The sequence below is a fragment of the Budorcas taxicolor genome, chromosome 2 (genome assembly GCF_023091745.1).
Source record: "Budorcas taxicolor isolate Tak-1 chromosome 2, Takin1.1, whole genome shotgun sequence".
Taxonomy (NCBI): Eukaryota; Metazoa; Chordata; class Mammalia; order Artiodactyla; family Bovidae; genus Budorcas; species Budorcas taxicolor.
The window spans coordinates 170,274,218-170,288,451 of NC_068911.1; the positions used below are offsets into that span (position 1 = coordinate 170,274,218).

At 54.2% G+C, this 14,234-nt stretch overlaps 2 protein-coding genes across 2 annotated transcripts; both read left to right on the top strand.

Moving 5' to 3' along the window:
* The first annotated feature begins 2,019 nt into the window (after positions 1-2,019).
* On the top strand, positions 2,020-5,653 carry CD164L2 (CD164 molecule like 2). The gene is made up of 6 exons (XM_052636130.1): positions 2,020-2,107; positions 2,520-2,687; positions 2,788-2,859; positions 3,347-3,391; positions 4,895-5,039; positions 5,587-5,653. The coding sequence occupies exons 1-6, from the start codon at positions 2,020-2,022 to the stop codon at positions 5,591-5,593; spliced, it is 525 nt and encodes a 174-aa protein (XP_052492090.1). The 3' UTR covers positions 5,594-5,653.
* Positions 5,654-9,028: 3,375 nt separating this feature from the next.
* Positions 9,029-13,807, top strand: FCN3 (ficolin 3). Its single transcript, XM_052653697.1, is given in 10 exon segments — positions 9,029-9,132; positions 9,438-9,526; positions 9,853-9,903; positions 10,365-10,394; positions 10,619-10,714; positions 12,400-12,501; positions 12,613-12,646; positions 12,648-12,745; positions 13,577-13,640; positions 13,642-13,807. Coding segments are annotated over 10 exon segments (834 nt in total).
* Positions 13,808-14,234: the final 427 nt, after the last annotated feature.

Genomic DNA, 14,234 nt, shown 5'->3' on the forward strand with positions numbered 1-14,234 from the left:
GCAACAGGTGAAGCGATACAGGCGGCCAGTGTCTGGGGGCCTGTTCTGCCCCCGTGGTTGGAGGATGAACTCTACAGAAGCTCAGAAATCAGGAAATTGACCTCCCTTCAAATCTAGATTTTGCCACTAACTCTGTGACCTCTGACTCAGTTCAGTTCAGTCACTCAGTTTTGTCTGACTCTTTGTGACCCCATGGACTGCAGCACACCAGGCTTCCTGTCCTTCACCAACCCCTGGAGCTTACTCAAACTCATGTCCATTGAGTTGGAGATGCCATCCAACCATCCAATGCTCTGTCAGTCCCTTCTCCTCCCGCCTTCAATCTTTCCCAGCATCAGGGTCTTTTCCAAGGAGTCAGTTCTTCCCATCAGGTGGCCAAAGTGTTGGAGTTTCAGCTTCAGCAACAATCCTTCCAATGACTATTCAGGATTGATTTCCTTTAGGATAGACTGGTTGGATCTCCTTGCAGTCCAAGGGTCTCTCAAGAGTCTTCTCCAACACCACAGTTCAAAAGCATCAATTCTTCAGCACTCAGCTTTCTTTATGGTCCAACTCTCATGGCTACTGGAAAAACCATAGCTTTGACTAGACGGACTTTTGTCGGTAAAGTAATATCTCTGCTTTTTAATATGCTGTCTAGGTTGGTCATAACTTTTCTTCCAAGGAGCAAGCATCTTTTAATTTCACGGCTGCAGTCACCATCTGCAGTGATTTGGGGGCCCAGAAAAATAGTCTGCCACTGTTTCCACTGTTTCTCCACCTATTTGCCATGAAGTGATGGGACTGGATGCCATGATCTTAGTTTTCTGAATGTTGAGCTTTAAGCCAACTTTTCCACTCTCTTTCACTTTCACCAAGAGCTCTTTAGTTCTTCACTTTCTGCTATAAGGGTGGTGTCATCTGCATATCTGAGGTTATTGATATTTCTCCCATCAATCTTGATTCCAGCTTGTGCTTCATCCAGCCCAGCATTTCTCATGATGTACTCTGCTGCTGCTGCTGCTGCTAAGTCACTTCAGTCATATCCAACTCTGTGCGACCCCATAGACAGCAGCCCACCAGGCTCCACTGTCCCTGGGATTCTCCAGGCAAGAACACTGGAGTGGGTTGCCATTTCCTTATCCAATGCATGAAAGTGAAAAGTGAAAGTGAAGTTGCTCAGTCGTGTCCGACCTTCGAAACCCCATGGACTGCAGCCTACCAGGCTCCTCTGTCCATGGGATTTTGCATAGAAGTTAAATAAGCAGGGTGACAATATACAGCCTTGACATACTCCTTTCCCAGTTTGGAACCAGTCTGCTGTTCCATGTCCAGTTCTAACTGTTCCTTCTTGACCTACATACAGATTTCTCAGGAGGCAGATCATGTGGTCTGGTATCCCCATTTCTTGAAAAATTTTCCACAGTTTGTTGTGATCCACACAAAGGCTTTGGCGTAGTCAATAAAGCAGAATTAGATGCTTTTCTAGAACACTCCTGCTTTTTCGATGATCCAACAGATGTTGGCAATTTGATCTCTGGTTCCTCTGCCTTTTCTAAATCCAGCTTGAACATATGAAAGTTCACAGTTCATGTACTGTTGAAGACTGGCTTAGAGAATTTTGACCTCCAACTAGTCACACACCTTTTCTGAGCCTGTTTCCTCACCTGTGAAGTAGGGATAATAACGCAACAGAGTGTTCATGATCCAGCGAGGGAAGGGGACATCCAGGGACCTGGCCGGGTACTCAGAATAGTTCTGGACTCGTCCTTTTTGCCAGAACCCCGCCCCAGACCCCCAAATCCCGCCCCACCAGACCGCTCCCACAAACCACGCCCCATCGGACCCCGCCCCAGACAACAAAGCCACGCCCTCCCACTCGCGTCACTAGCCCCGCCCTGTCGGGGCCACGCCCACCTGGCATCGCGCGGGTTGCCCTGGTCTCGCTCCCTACACCCCGGCGGAGCCGAGTCCGGAGGGGCCACGCCACACCCGCTCTCCGCCGACCCCGACCGCCCCCCAGGCCCCGCCTCCGAGCCCATGGCCGCGCTGGGACCCCGCGCCTTACGGGCTGCGCTCTGTGGCGGCTGCTGCTGCCTCCTCCTGTGTGCCCAGCTTGCTGTGGCTGGTAACGCGTGCCCTTCACCCAACTGCTTGCCAGGAGCAGTCTGGGCTTGGCGGGGGCGGGAGGGGACTTTTCACTTGTGTGCGGGGCTCCTGGGGTGGGTAGACGTGGGCTCCGACTGTCTGTGGAGCCGTATATATAGGCTCCGGGTGTGAGGCAACTTCAGGTGTAGGGAAGTGAAGTGGCCCCAGGTGAATGGGATGGGGGTGGTTCCTGATATATGCAAAGGGAGGGTGCTCTGGTGAATGTCAGGGAGCTTCTAGGTGTGTGTGCCCATGTATTTGTGGAAACTCCAGGCGTGCGGTGGGGCTTAGGGGATCCAGGTGAGTGTATGTGTGCAGGGGGTGAGATCCGTAGTAGTGGGGAAGGGGAACGGTAGCTTGGGTTCCAAGTGTTGCACCCACCTCACGCCCAGGTAAAGGTGCTCGAGGCTTTGGGCGGGGAGCCCTGCTCCGCGTGAACATCTGGCCAGCTGTCCGAGTGGCCTGCACACAGCTGAAGCCCTGTGAGCACTGTGTGGAGGGGGACCAAGCACACAACCTCTCCGGCTGCGTGTGGGAGCAGTGTCGGCCGGAGGAGCCAGGTATGGAGTTAGGCCCTCCCCAAGGTTAGTGCCCCCAGTTCTGAACACCAGAACCTTGGCCCTGCTCCCTAAACCACTTCCCTGCTCCTTTTCCCACCAGGACGCTGTGTGGCCCAAGCGGAGGTGGTCAAGGAAGGTTGCTCCATCTACAACCGCTCAGAGTCATGTCCAGGTAAGGGGGCTCCCTCTGGCCTAAGTCAATTTGGGGGGAGGGTGCCGAGGTGTCCTCAGCCAGAGCCTGCCTCCAGGAGGGAACCAGCCTCTCCCAGAGAGAAGACTGTGCCCACGAGCACCTGGGTCCAGCGTCAGTTCTGCCTTCAGCTCACTGAGATGTCGCTCCCCCTCTCCGGCCCATTTCCTCCTCTGAAAATTGGTGCAGCTAGAGGATCTAGGACAAGCGTGTAGAGGAATCGGAGGAGCTCTTCTATTTTAAACCATAGTGAGGACTTTGGAAGTTCAGAAGGGAATGGGGGGAAGGCTTCCTGAAGGAGGCAGCGTCACAAATGATGATTAGACGTAGAGATGGAGAGGGAGGGCTGCGCTGGTGGAAGGAACTGTATAAACTAAGGCTTAAGAGTGTGCCAGGTGGGCCTGGGATGGGGTCTTGATGGGAAGTGGCAGGGGGGTCTGGTTTAATTATGGATTCCCTGTCTCTTCAGCTGTGCACCACCACCCAACTCATGAACCGAAGACAGTCACAACAGGTAGGTACCATCTGGGGCAATGGAAGGACAGGAGGTGCAGGGAAAAACAGCTGGGCTCAGGCACTGACATGCTCTGTGACCTCCTGTGATTTCTCCCTCTGAGCCTATTTCCAACATCTGTCAAATGGGTTGAAGAATACCTCACAAAGTGAGGATTTTATGAGAGCGTGTATAGCACCTCGTTCAGTTTCCAATGTATAGAAGGTGTTCAAGAAATGATGGTTCCCATCCTTTCTCCCCAACCCCGGTTCTGAGAACTCAGGATGGCCCCGCTCAGGACCTGCTTGGTGCTGAGGGTGTATGTCAGGTTGCCAAGGAGATGTCCTCAGTGACTACCTACTGCAACCTCCCGGCCCAGAGAGGGTCACAAAGCAGGGTCCCAGCCGAACAGAGGCAAGAACCCCACTCTTTGGTTCCCACTGCCCCTCAGGGTCTGGAGGTCAGCAGGCTTGGCAAGGATGGCTAAAGAGGCTCTTGGTTAATTAAAGTCAGAAACATGATCTCAGGGGCTGAATTATTGATGGCTCCTCCTCCAGCCTGAGCCCCAGCTGGGTCTTGCGCAGCTTATTTCTTCCTTCTTCTGCTCCTCTTTCCCTAGTCCCCTTCTCTGGGGCTCCCTGAACTGCTTCTGGGACCACCCTTCACATTCTCACATTCCCCTTCTGCAAGCTACACCCTCTGGGAGGTGGATCCAGCACCCAACTGGGCCTCTCTCACTGCCCTAGAATGCTCTTCTACCACTAGCCCTGCCCTGCTCTGGGCACCTGGCCCAGGGCCTGAAATTGAATCCCTGGTGGGAGTAGATGACTAACATGGCACAGCTGGGAGCCACCTAGACGTCCTGGCAACTGTGGGCCCTGAGGCGGGGGTGGGGGAAAGGGTCGGGGATGCCGTGTAAGTCTGGCTCTGCCCTAATGGAGAGGTGACTGTCAGGCCTGGCACTCAGAGCCTGGTTAGTCCCTCCGACACATGTCATCGAGTCTTCATTTATCCCCTTGGTCGAGTGTGGGCTGCCGCATCTTCCTCTCCTCCTTCCCTCTCTCCGGACCCCGGGTGACTCTAGGGTCTTGGGACTTGGGAGTCCCAAGGAGACCACAGCATTTGCACCTGGGCTTCGAAGCTCAAGACCCAAGACAGAGAGGGACTGTGAGCTGAAAGCTGTGTGGACGCCCAAGTTCTGGGTCCATCGTCACTCTGTGGGGCCCCAGTGGAAGAGGGAGGCAGGCAGGGAGCTCACTCACCATCTGGGACCTGCAGTCAGGAAGCCCAGAGAGAGTGTGACAGGCATCAAGCCACAGAGCAACTCAGGAGCGGAGCCAGGGCCGATGCTATCCGTCCTTCCAGGCACTTCCAGGCCACCCGTAGAATCTGGGTGGAACTTCTGAGCCCGCTGTCCAAGGCTCCCCTAGTGAGGACTGGGGGCCTCCCAGATGACCTGTGCCGGGTTTGAGGTGGGGCTGGGCCCCTGGCCTACAGTGGCCTGCTGTGGCCTCCACCCTGCAGAGAGCCCCTCGGTCCCTGAGGCCCACAGCCCCGGCTTTGATGGGGCCAGCTTCACCGGAGGCGTGGTGATGGTGCTGAGTCTGCAGGCAGTGGCCTTCTTCGTCTTGCGCTTCCTCAAGGCCAAGGACAGCACCTACCAGACGCTGTGAGTACCTGGCTGCCGAGCCCCATGCACCCTCTTCCCCCTGGCCCCCCAGGTGGCCCTCACAGCCCGTGTGCTGTCTCCGCCACGGGGCAGCCTCAGGAGCCCTGAGGCCCTCTCGGCCTCCTCCATGTAGGCCACAGCGCGTCTCCCCCCTCCAGTGTGGGGTTCTCTCGGCTGGGTGTTGGCCCGCGTGGAACTCAGCCCGGGCCTGGCGTCTGAGAGCCCAGCTGAGCTCCTCTGTCTCTGTCCCCTCATGCTGCCCGCAGGGAGGAGAACCAGTAGGTGACAGCCCAGGCCGCCTTCAGCCTGCAGCTCTGTGGCCGCAGGCAGGAGCCCAGGCCACGTGTGCGGTTTGGTTTGCCTCTGAGAAGGGGAGCTGCTCTGAGGCTCTGGCCCCTGTGTGTGCTGTGGGGTGGATCGCTGCAACCTCCATCAAAGTGTTTGCTCTTCTGCCCACTGCCTGCTCTCTGCAGGGTCCAGGGGGCGTCCTCAGCCCAGCTGAGGTGGGGCCACCACCCTGAGTGCCTTCTCTGTCTGCCCTCTGCAGAATCTGACCCCCTTCAGGCCCGGATTCCACGCTCAGGGGAAAGAGGATGAAGAGGCTGCCCTCTCTTGGCCCCCTTAAGGGCCCTCAGGGTGGGAAAAACTTTGGTCACCAAATTGTGGCCCCTGTGAACACTGAGCAGACTCAGGACCCCGTAGCTGACATCCCTTCCTGTCCTGGGCCTGATTCGTGCAGATGAGAGCATCCTTCAACCACCTTCTGCCTGATCCATCATCCCTGTGGGCCCCCACCTGGTACTCGGTCTGGGCCTGGCCTCTTCCCATCAACCCGGCTTGGACACTGCCCCCCAATAAAGGAGCTCTTTCCAGCACTGTGCTCCCATGTCTTGGGCTGTGTGTGGATTGGATGGGGTGGGGGGTATGGTTCACTGCCCTCTCTTTCATGGAAATTGAGCCTTAAATTAACACTGTCACCTTTTAAAGTATTTTTATTTGCAGGAATTCCCTGGAAGTCCAGTGGTTAAGACTTGGCGCTTTCACTGCTGGGGCCTGGGTTCAATCCCAGGTCGGGAAATTTAAGATCCCACTAGCCTCATGGCCTGGCCAGAAAAATAGTTTTTGTTGTTATGTGTTTAAGCCCCTCCTCCACTGCATTATAGAGAAGGGTGCAGAGACTCAGAAAGGGAAACACGCCTGCTTAAGATCACGCAGAGTGGAATGGGGGCAGGGCTGGGAATTTAATCCAGGTTTTTCTGACTCCAGAATAAGCAGAACTTCAGAACTCCTCTGCAGAGGCATCTCCAGTTTTTTGTGGTTTTTTTGGCTCCTAAATTGGATCTCTGCCCTTGTGCCAAGGTGGAGGTACCCCCGGGACCCTCTCCAGGGTACTTCTGGCCTTCCTTGAATGGGCCCTCCTAGAAAGCACCACTTAGGCCCACCTCCCTCTCTTCACCCCCTCAACCCTGGGCCCTGAAGTCTTCTCTAATAACATCTCCTATCCATGGGGCACTTGCTGGAAACCAGGTGTGTGGCTGAGAGTCTGGCATCAGTGTCTCATTTAGTCCCATGATTGTCCTAGACAGCTGAGAGGCAGTAGAGAGTCACGGGCAAGAGTTTAGCCTGTGGAACCCGACTGCCTTGTGGGACTGAAAGTTAATGGAGCAGCTCTGGGCTTCGGTTTCCTCGTCTGTAAAGTCCAGTATCAGCTGTTCCATCTCAGTGGGATGCAGGGCAGGTTCAGAGCAGGGGCATGTGCCCCGTCTGCTTCACTCCAGGGCACCCATTCACCCCTCCAGCTGCCCAAATGCCTGCATCTCTTCCTCCCCTTGAGGCCGCCTCTCCTTGGAGGATCTCTGGCTGCAGCGGGAAAGGCTTTAGGGCCCCTGGGCTCCACAGGGAGTTTCAGCTACTTCTTGGCCTCTCAGAGGGCTCACCTGCCTACCCATCAATGCCAAACACAGTCTACCACCCCCACAGACTCACTTCTATCAACACCTCTCCTCCTCTCAGACATCAGCCTCCCCTCCAGGTCCCTGCATCTGGGTCATGTGACCCAGCCTGCCTTGCTCTCTCTTCTTCAAGCCTCTGTACACATGGTTTCTCCTGCCTGGGTTGCCCTCCCCTGGCTGGGACGATGCCCGTTCTCTCCCAGGCCAAGGAAAGAATGCTCCACCTCCTCCTGGCTTTTCACCCACTTAAGGACATTCCTCTAGTGGATGTTTTCTTTTTCAAATGTAGTAAATGCCTGCAAAGAGCAAAAGGACTACATGGACATTCACGTACATGAAGAACGAGAATCACTCTCCCCAGCGTCCCGCTCCCCAGAAATAACTATGCTTAACAGGATGGGTCACACCTTTCTCTATGAATTTACAAAAGACATACCTACACACACTTAGTTTTTTTTTTGATACAAAATGAGGGACTTCTCTGGTGGTGCAGGGGTTAAGAATCTGCCTGCCAATGCAGGGCATGCGGGTTCCATCCCTGGTCCAAGAAGATTCTACCGGCCTCAGAGCAGCTAAGCCCATATGCCACAGCTACTGAAACCCGCATGCCTGGAGGCCGTGCTCCGCAATTAGAGAAGCCACTGCAATGAGAGACCCATGCTCGCTGCAAGTAAAGACCGCACAAAGCAACGAACACCCAGCGCAGCCAAAAATAAAATTATTTTTTAAAGTTTTTCATTACAAAAAAAAAAATACGAAGTGGGAGTATGCTTTACATTTTGTTCTGCAACGCTGCCCCTTTCGTTAGAGATCAGATTTGCCCCATGACTTATTCAGATGGTGATGGTTGATTTGCCTGCATCCTATCAAAGTCCAACTGGGTTATTTCCGTTTTATCGTAAACAGCATCATGATAAACGGGCTTGTCTTCAGATCTTGGCATACCTGCAGCAGAGCGTGTGTGGTGGGGACATATTCCTAGAACTGGAATTGGAGCTTCTCAGCGTTCATCTCATGGATCCATCCTGTCTGGCAAGCTTGGCCTCCACCTTCCTTGACACTCTCATGAACCTGGCCTTCTCTACCCCCACGAGAACTGGGCCTGGTATAGAGAAGGCCCTCAGGGAGGATTTGATGAGTGAATGAATGACCAATGTTTTCCTCTCCTCTGTCACCAGAGGTCCCTCTCCAGCTCAGACCTCACCCCTCACATCTGGAGCAAGGCTGCTGCCTCTTCTTCACTGGCCTCCATGCCTGCCCTGCATGGTCTGCCCATGTGATGGCCTATATTAGCAGCTGTTTTCTAGTCTCTGCCAGGGACTCTTCAGTGGACCTGAGGGTGGGCATGAAGTCACCTTGCTAACAACGCTTCTCTCTGGTTTGGGGGCACAGTTAGGGGCTTGGGCAAAATCTCTGGCAGAGAGAACACAAATCATGTCCTGTCTCTGAGCCTGTTTCTCCTTGTTTATTCATTTATTTAACAAACATTAATGGGGCACCTGCTATGTACCAGCCTATAACCCAGTTTCAATAATATTAATAACAACCATCAGTGGGACTGTGTAAGGATGGGAGGCGATATACAAATAGCACCCAGCATGACTTGGGGTGGGGGTGGGCAGCAGGTGCCCACCAGATGGTATTGGTGGTCATTCCCAATATGGTGACAAGGATCAGGGAAGAATTCCTAGTGGAGATGACATGAGAGCTGGACCTTCATGCACAGGGGGGACCTTCACAGGGAGAGACGAGGAGGGGGTTCCAGATGAGCTAAGGTACAAAAGTAGAAAGACCCTACGTGAGTGCAGAAGTCTGAAGAGATGGCTGCAGAGTCTTGGTGGCCAGGATCAGAAGCTGGACTCCATCCTGGTTGGACCGGGCAGGAATAATGCCCATTCTCTCAAAGGTGAAGGAGGAAAAGCCCCCACCTTCTGCTGGTTCCAGGCTGGGTGGGGTATCCCTGGGGAAAGACAAGGGAGGAAGTCTTGCTTCATGAACTCCCACCAGCCTGGAATCTTTTCTCAGGGCCCCAGCAAGATGGGCCCTCTGTGGACCCCACCTTCCCCTTTCCTCCTCTTGTTTGGGGAGTCTGCCTCTCTGAGGACCCATGACTACCCCAGCTGCCCAGATAGGGGCCCAGGGTACCCTCCCCACTCACCCACTCACCATCCCATCCTCATCCTCTCCCTAGGTATCCTTCTCCCACCCAGGCTCACTAGCCTCAAGGAGCAGGGTGGGAGTTTGATAATCTGGGCTCTACACACACAAACACACACACACACCCATGCACACACACTGTATGCAAATAGATGCAAATGATGAAAAACCTGACAGCTAGAGTCTGGGGGATGGAAAGAAAAGTGCAGAGGGATCTGGAAGAGACATACCCACTACCCCCATGCCCATCCTGTGCCCACCTGGCCCTGTATCTCCCTGCAGAACCCAGGAAACTGGAAGCCAGTAAAGTTGTCCTCTTGCCCAGTTGTCCTGGAACCCCAGGAAGTCCTGGGGAGAAGGGAGAACCAGGTCCTCAAGGTAAGAGGTGCCAGAGATCTGGCAGGGGCCTGCGGAGGCAGCCATTACAGTCTGTGCAAAGAGACCATGGCAAAGGGGCAAGGAACCTTTGTGTGCCAGGCTCCAGGCTGGATGCCCAGCATCCTAAGATTGACCCTGTGGGGTAGGTAGTATCATCCCCATGTCGCTGGGCTGTGGGGGAAGGGAGGTTCAGAGAGGATCAGTCATTCACCCATGTGCACAGAGCTAGGAGCCACGAAAGGCTGCAGCTGGGATCTGACTTGACTGCTTTCTGGCCCCTGACATAGGGCAGGGTGTAAGGCATCTCTCTGTTTCTGAGATGTCAGGGCAGCCTGGACCACTGGGCAAGATGGGTCCCAAGGGTGAGCCTGGGGACTGTGTGGAGCTAGAGGTCTCTTCTTTCTTTGCTCTGTCCCTGGACCAGAGAGGGGGCTGCTTGTCTGCTGCTCAGGAATTGGCTGTGATTGACCTCTTGTAGAGGGGGTAGAAAGCTGGTGGCGCTAGTGGTAAAGAACCTATCTTCCATTGCAGGAGACATAAGAGATGCATGTTCGATCCCTGGATCGGGAAGATCCCCTGGAGGACGTGGCAACCCGCCCCAGTATTCTTGACTGGAGAATCCCATGGACAGAAGAGCCTGGCAGGCTACAATCCACAGGGTCGCAGAGTCAGACACGACTGAAGCGACTTAGCACACATGCAGTGGGGGTGGAAAGCTGGGAGGAGTGGTGAGAATCAGGAGAAGGGCCTGGGCACCCTCCCCTCTGGTGGTTCGTGAGCCTTCCCTTGGGAGTACTCAAACTTCAGAGTCAACATTCATCTTTTCTTGGGGCTGGAGATTCAGTGAACTTGCTGTGGGGACAGGAAGGTTGAGGCCATCTTTGCTGGAGCCCAGGCACCTAGAATCAGACGGTGCTGGGGTGTTGTTGGGTCAGCAGGAGTGGCCCAGCCCCACCCCCGGAGCCCCTCTTCAGGGGTCCACAGGAATTGAGAGGGCTCCTGGAGTTCAGCACGTGGCCTCTTCCATTGCCTGTGGGCTGGGGCTTGGGAAATAACTTAGGGGCCCCCATCAGCTCATCTCCTCTTCCCCAGGCCCTGGGAGCTTCCAGGAGCTGCTGAGCCGGAAGACCACTTTGAGTGACTGGTACCATCTGTGCCTACCTGAGGGCTGAGCCCTCCCAGTCTTTTGTGACAGTTCAGTTCAGTGGCTCAGTCGTGGCTGACTCTGCGACCCCATGGACTGCAGCACACCAGGCCTCCCTGTCCATCACCAACTCCCCGAGTTTACTCAAACTCATGTCCATTGAATCAGTGATGTCATCCAACCATCTCATCCTCTGTTGCCCCTTCTCCTCTCGCCTTCAATCTTTCCCAGCATCAGGGTCTTTTCAAATGAGTCAGTTCTTTGCATCAGGTGGCCAAAGTATTGGAGTTTCAGCTTCAGCATCAGTCATTCCAATAAATATTCAGGACTGATTTCCTTTAGGATGGACTGGTTGGATCTCCTTGCAGTCCAAGGGACTCTCAAGTCTTCTCCAACACCACAGTTCAAAAGCATCAATTCTTTGGCGCCCAGCTTTCTTTATAGTCCAACTCTCACATCCATACCTGACTACTGGAAAAACCAGAGCTTTGATTAGATGGACCTTTGTTGGCAAAGCAATGTCTGCTTTTTAATACGCTATCTAGGTTGGTCATAGCTTTTCTTCCAAGGGGCAAGCGTCTTTTGTCTTTTGTGACAAGGACACCGCAGATGGTGGCTGGCTGGTGAAGGAGTGTCAGGGACAGAAAGGACTGGAACAAGTCAGACCCAGTGGGCACTTCTTCCCCTTGGCCCCTAGGCGGAGCCAGAGCCCACTGGAGCCAAGACATCCCTTTGGTGAGTATCACTAACAAATGCTTACTGAGCTCCCAGAGGGCCTGAAGAAGTCTGAGAAGGCTTCACAGAGGAGATGCCATTTGAAAGGGCCCTGAAGGCTGTGTAGAAGTTCTCAAGATAGGTGAGGTGCCTATAGGAAGGGCCTTCCAGGTAGAGGGAAAGACAAATGCAGGGAGGCTGGAGAGCATGAGGGGGTGGGGGAGACCGGACGAGTGAGCTGAGAGCAGGTGGAGTGCTTGATTGAGGTCTACTGGTGTGGGTCAAGCATGGAGGAAGGCCCAGTCTGCAGAGACCCGTTCACAAAGGGCACTGAGTGACTGACTCAGTGGAGTGGGGAACCTTGGAAGAGTTTCAAGCAGAGGAGGGACCAGGTCAGACATGTTTTTGAAAGAAGACTCAGGCTACACTGTGGAGAATGCATTGAATGGGGACCAGAGTGCAGGTAGGGACACAGTTTAGGATGACTGCAGGGGTCTGGGCAGGAGAAGAGGGTGGGCAGGGGCAGGAACGAAGGTAGAGGCTCTTAGACTGAAAGATATTTAGGAGAGAAACTCTACAGGACCTGGGGACTGCTTGGCATGAAGAGGAAACTGGGGTTGAGAGGGAGTATCAGGGTAAGACTGAATGGACCTCTGCTCTAATACCTTGGTTCTTATCGTAAATGAAAGCAGGGTTATTTTGAATCCTACCCCCAACTGGACTGACCATCTCTTGAAGGCAGGGACAACGTTTCTATTTCAGTCCATCCAGGGGCTGTGGTGTGAAGTTGAGAGTCAGTAAAAGGTGTGTAGAGTTGACTGGTATATTCACAGGCAAGGCTCACTTGGACTCACACTTTATCAACAAGCCCTCAAACCAAAGAGGGGGGCGTCTGTCCGCCTACCCCTCGCAGTGCCTCTGCCCCTTGCATCTCCTCATCCCAGGCTCAGCCTGGAGTGATGACTCCCATTGTCACCTTCTCTGCCTCCCTAGGTCTTCCAGGGGTGATGGGATGGTCCCATGGATTCCTTCTGCTCTTGGTCTTCCTACACAGCAGGTGTGGGGAGCCAGGAGTCTGAATTCTGGCTGGGGAATTTGCACCAGCTTACTCTCCAGGGTAGGTTTCTCAGTAGGGTCCAGGGAGTCTGAGGGGCCTTTCCCTGGCATTCTGATTTCCACCTGGGATCTGAGGATTCCTCCGTCTCTGACTCCCTGTCCCCTCCCCCAGGCACCCAGGAGCTGTGGGTGGAGCCGGAGGACTTTAGGCAACCACACCTTTGTTCCCTGTAGGTCCTTCCTCCTCCTAGTGGAGGCAGACCATCACCAGCTGTTGCTGGGCAGGTTCTCAGAGGGCAGGGCAGGTGAGCAAGCCTATCGTACGGCCCTGGAGCAAGCCAAGAAGTCTAGGGAGGCTGGATTTTTCCCCAGAGCTGCCATGGCCTCCACGGATGACCCAGGACAACTCCTTCCCCTGCTGCGGATCTGTTTTCTCATTGGAAAAAATGGCAGTGATGAGACAGGGTGGTGCAGGAGTGAACAAGTTAGGCTCTGGAGGCAATCGATCCTGAGTTTAAAATCCAGCTCTGTCGTTTATTAACTGTGTGACCTTGGGCAAGTCCCTTCTGGGTCAGAGCCTCAGTTTCCTCTCCTGTAAAATGGGTAAGGAGGCAGGGAGGGAGGATGTGAGAGCCAGCTGAGGCTCTGTTGAGTGTTATCATTATCTGCTTTGGAAGAGGAACCAAGAAAGTATTATTATTTTTTTTTCCAGAGAAATACCAACAGTTGAGAAGAAATTTGAAAGAGGGAAGTGGTTACAAGGAGTGCCTCAGCGGAGCCCCCTTCCCTGCCTAAGCGTCTGAGAAGTCCCTCCTAGCTCCCCCAGGCACAGTAGCTCAGGCTGCAGCTGGGAGCTGCGAGGAGACAAACGAGCAAGAGGGAAGCCGGAGATTCTGGGAGGGGACGAGGCAAAGGGAGGCGTCAGTGGCTTTGGAGCCACAGTCCTGAGCTCAAGTCCCAATGCCTCTGTGATTAGCTGCCTGGGCCAACGCCCTGGTTCCATGACACTGCTGTTTTTCCCAAGGGGCCTGAAAACACCCACCTCACAGTTGCCCTCAGGCTCCTGTGATATCATCTCTTCAAGGGTGCCAGGCATGGTGCCAGCACCGAGGCGCCTCCCACCCTCTTCCTGCCAGGGGCCTCCCAGAGCTTCCACGCCGGGAAACCCTTTCCCACCGACCATGATACAAGTGGGAGAAACTTCAGTGACTCTTCCCGGAGCCTGGCGGCACGGATCCTGCTATCAGACCAATCTCAACAGGCGCTACTTGATGTTCAAAGCCCCTGCCCATAATTGTAGCATTGAAAGGGCCTCACACCAAGGCGTGGGGCACCCTTACCACAGGGATTAAATGGTGCTTCACTAGGGCACCCTGGTAGCCAGCACCCTTATCTCTATCACACAGCTTCCGGACTCTCGGTAGTTGTTCAGTTGCTTGGTCGTGTTCAACTCTTCATGATCCCATGGACTGCAGCATGTCAGGCTTCCCTGACTTTCCTTGTCTCCCAGAGTTGGCTCAAACTCATGCCCATTGAGTCGATGATGCCATCCAACCATCTCATCCCTGCTCCTCTTACTTTTTATTAAAAAATAAAATCATTTTAACTCTTTCCCGACTGGCAGACCTCTTCCAATTATTGGGAAAAACACAAGAGGGCAGAGGAAGGACACAAGTTTCAGTTCCATTCAAGGAAGATCTTCCTTCCAGTCAGGAAGATTGACAAGTTGACCTCAAAAGATAGTGAGGCTTCTGTTCCTAGAGGTTTGCAAGTCGAGGCCAGAGGCACTTGGAG

Coding starts and splice junctions, on each gene's coding strand:
- CD164L2 (XM_052636130.1), top strand. CDS start 2,020: ATGGCCGCGCTGGGACCCCGCGCCTTACGGGCTGCGCTCTGTGGCGGC. Junction 2,860..3,346: donor CCGCTCAGAGTCATGTCCAG/GTAAGGGGGCTC, acceptor CTGTCTCTTCAG/CTGTGCACCACCACCCAACT. Junction 3,392..4,894: donor ACCGAAGACAGTCACAACAG/GTAGGTACCATC, acceptor TCCACCCTGCAG/AGAGCCCCTCGGTCCCTGAG.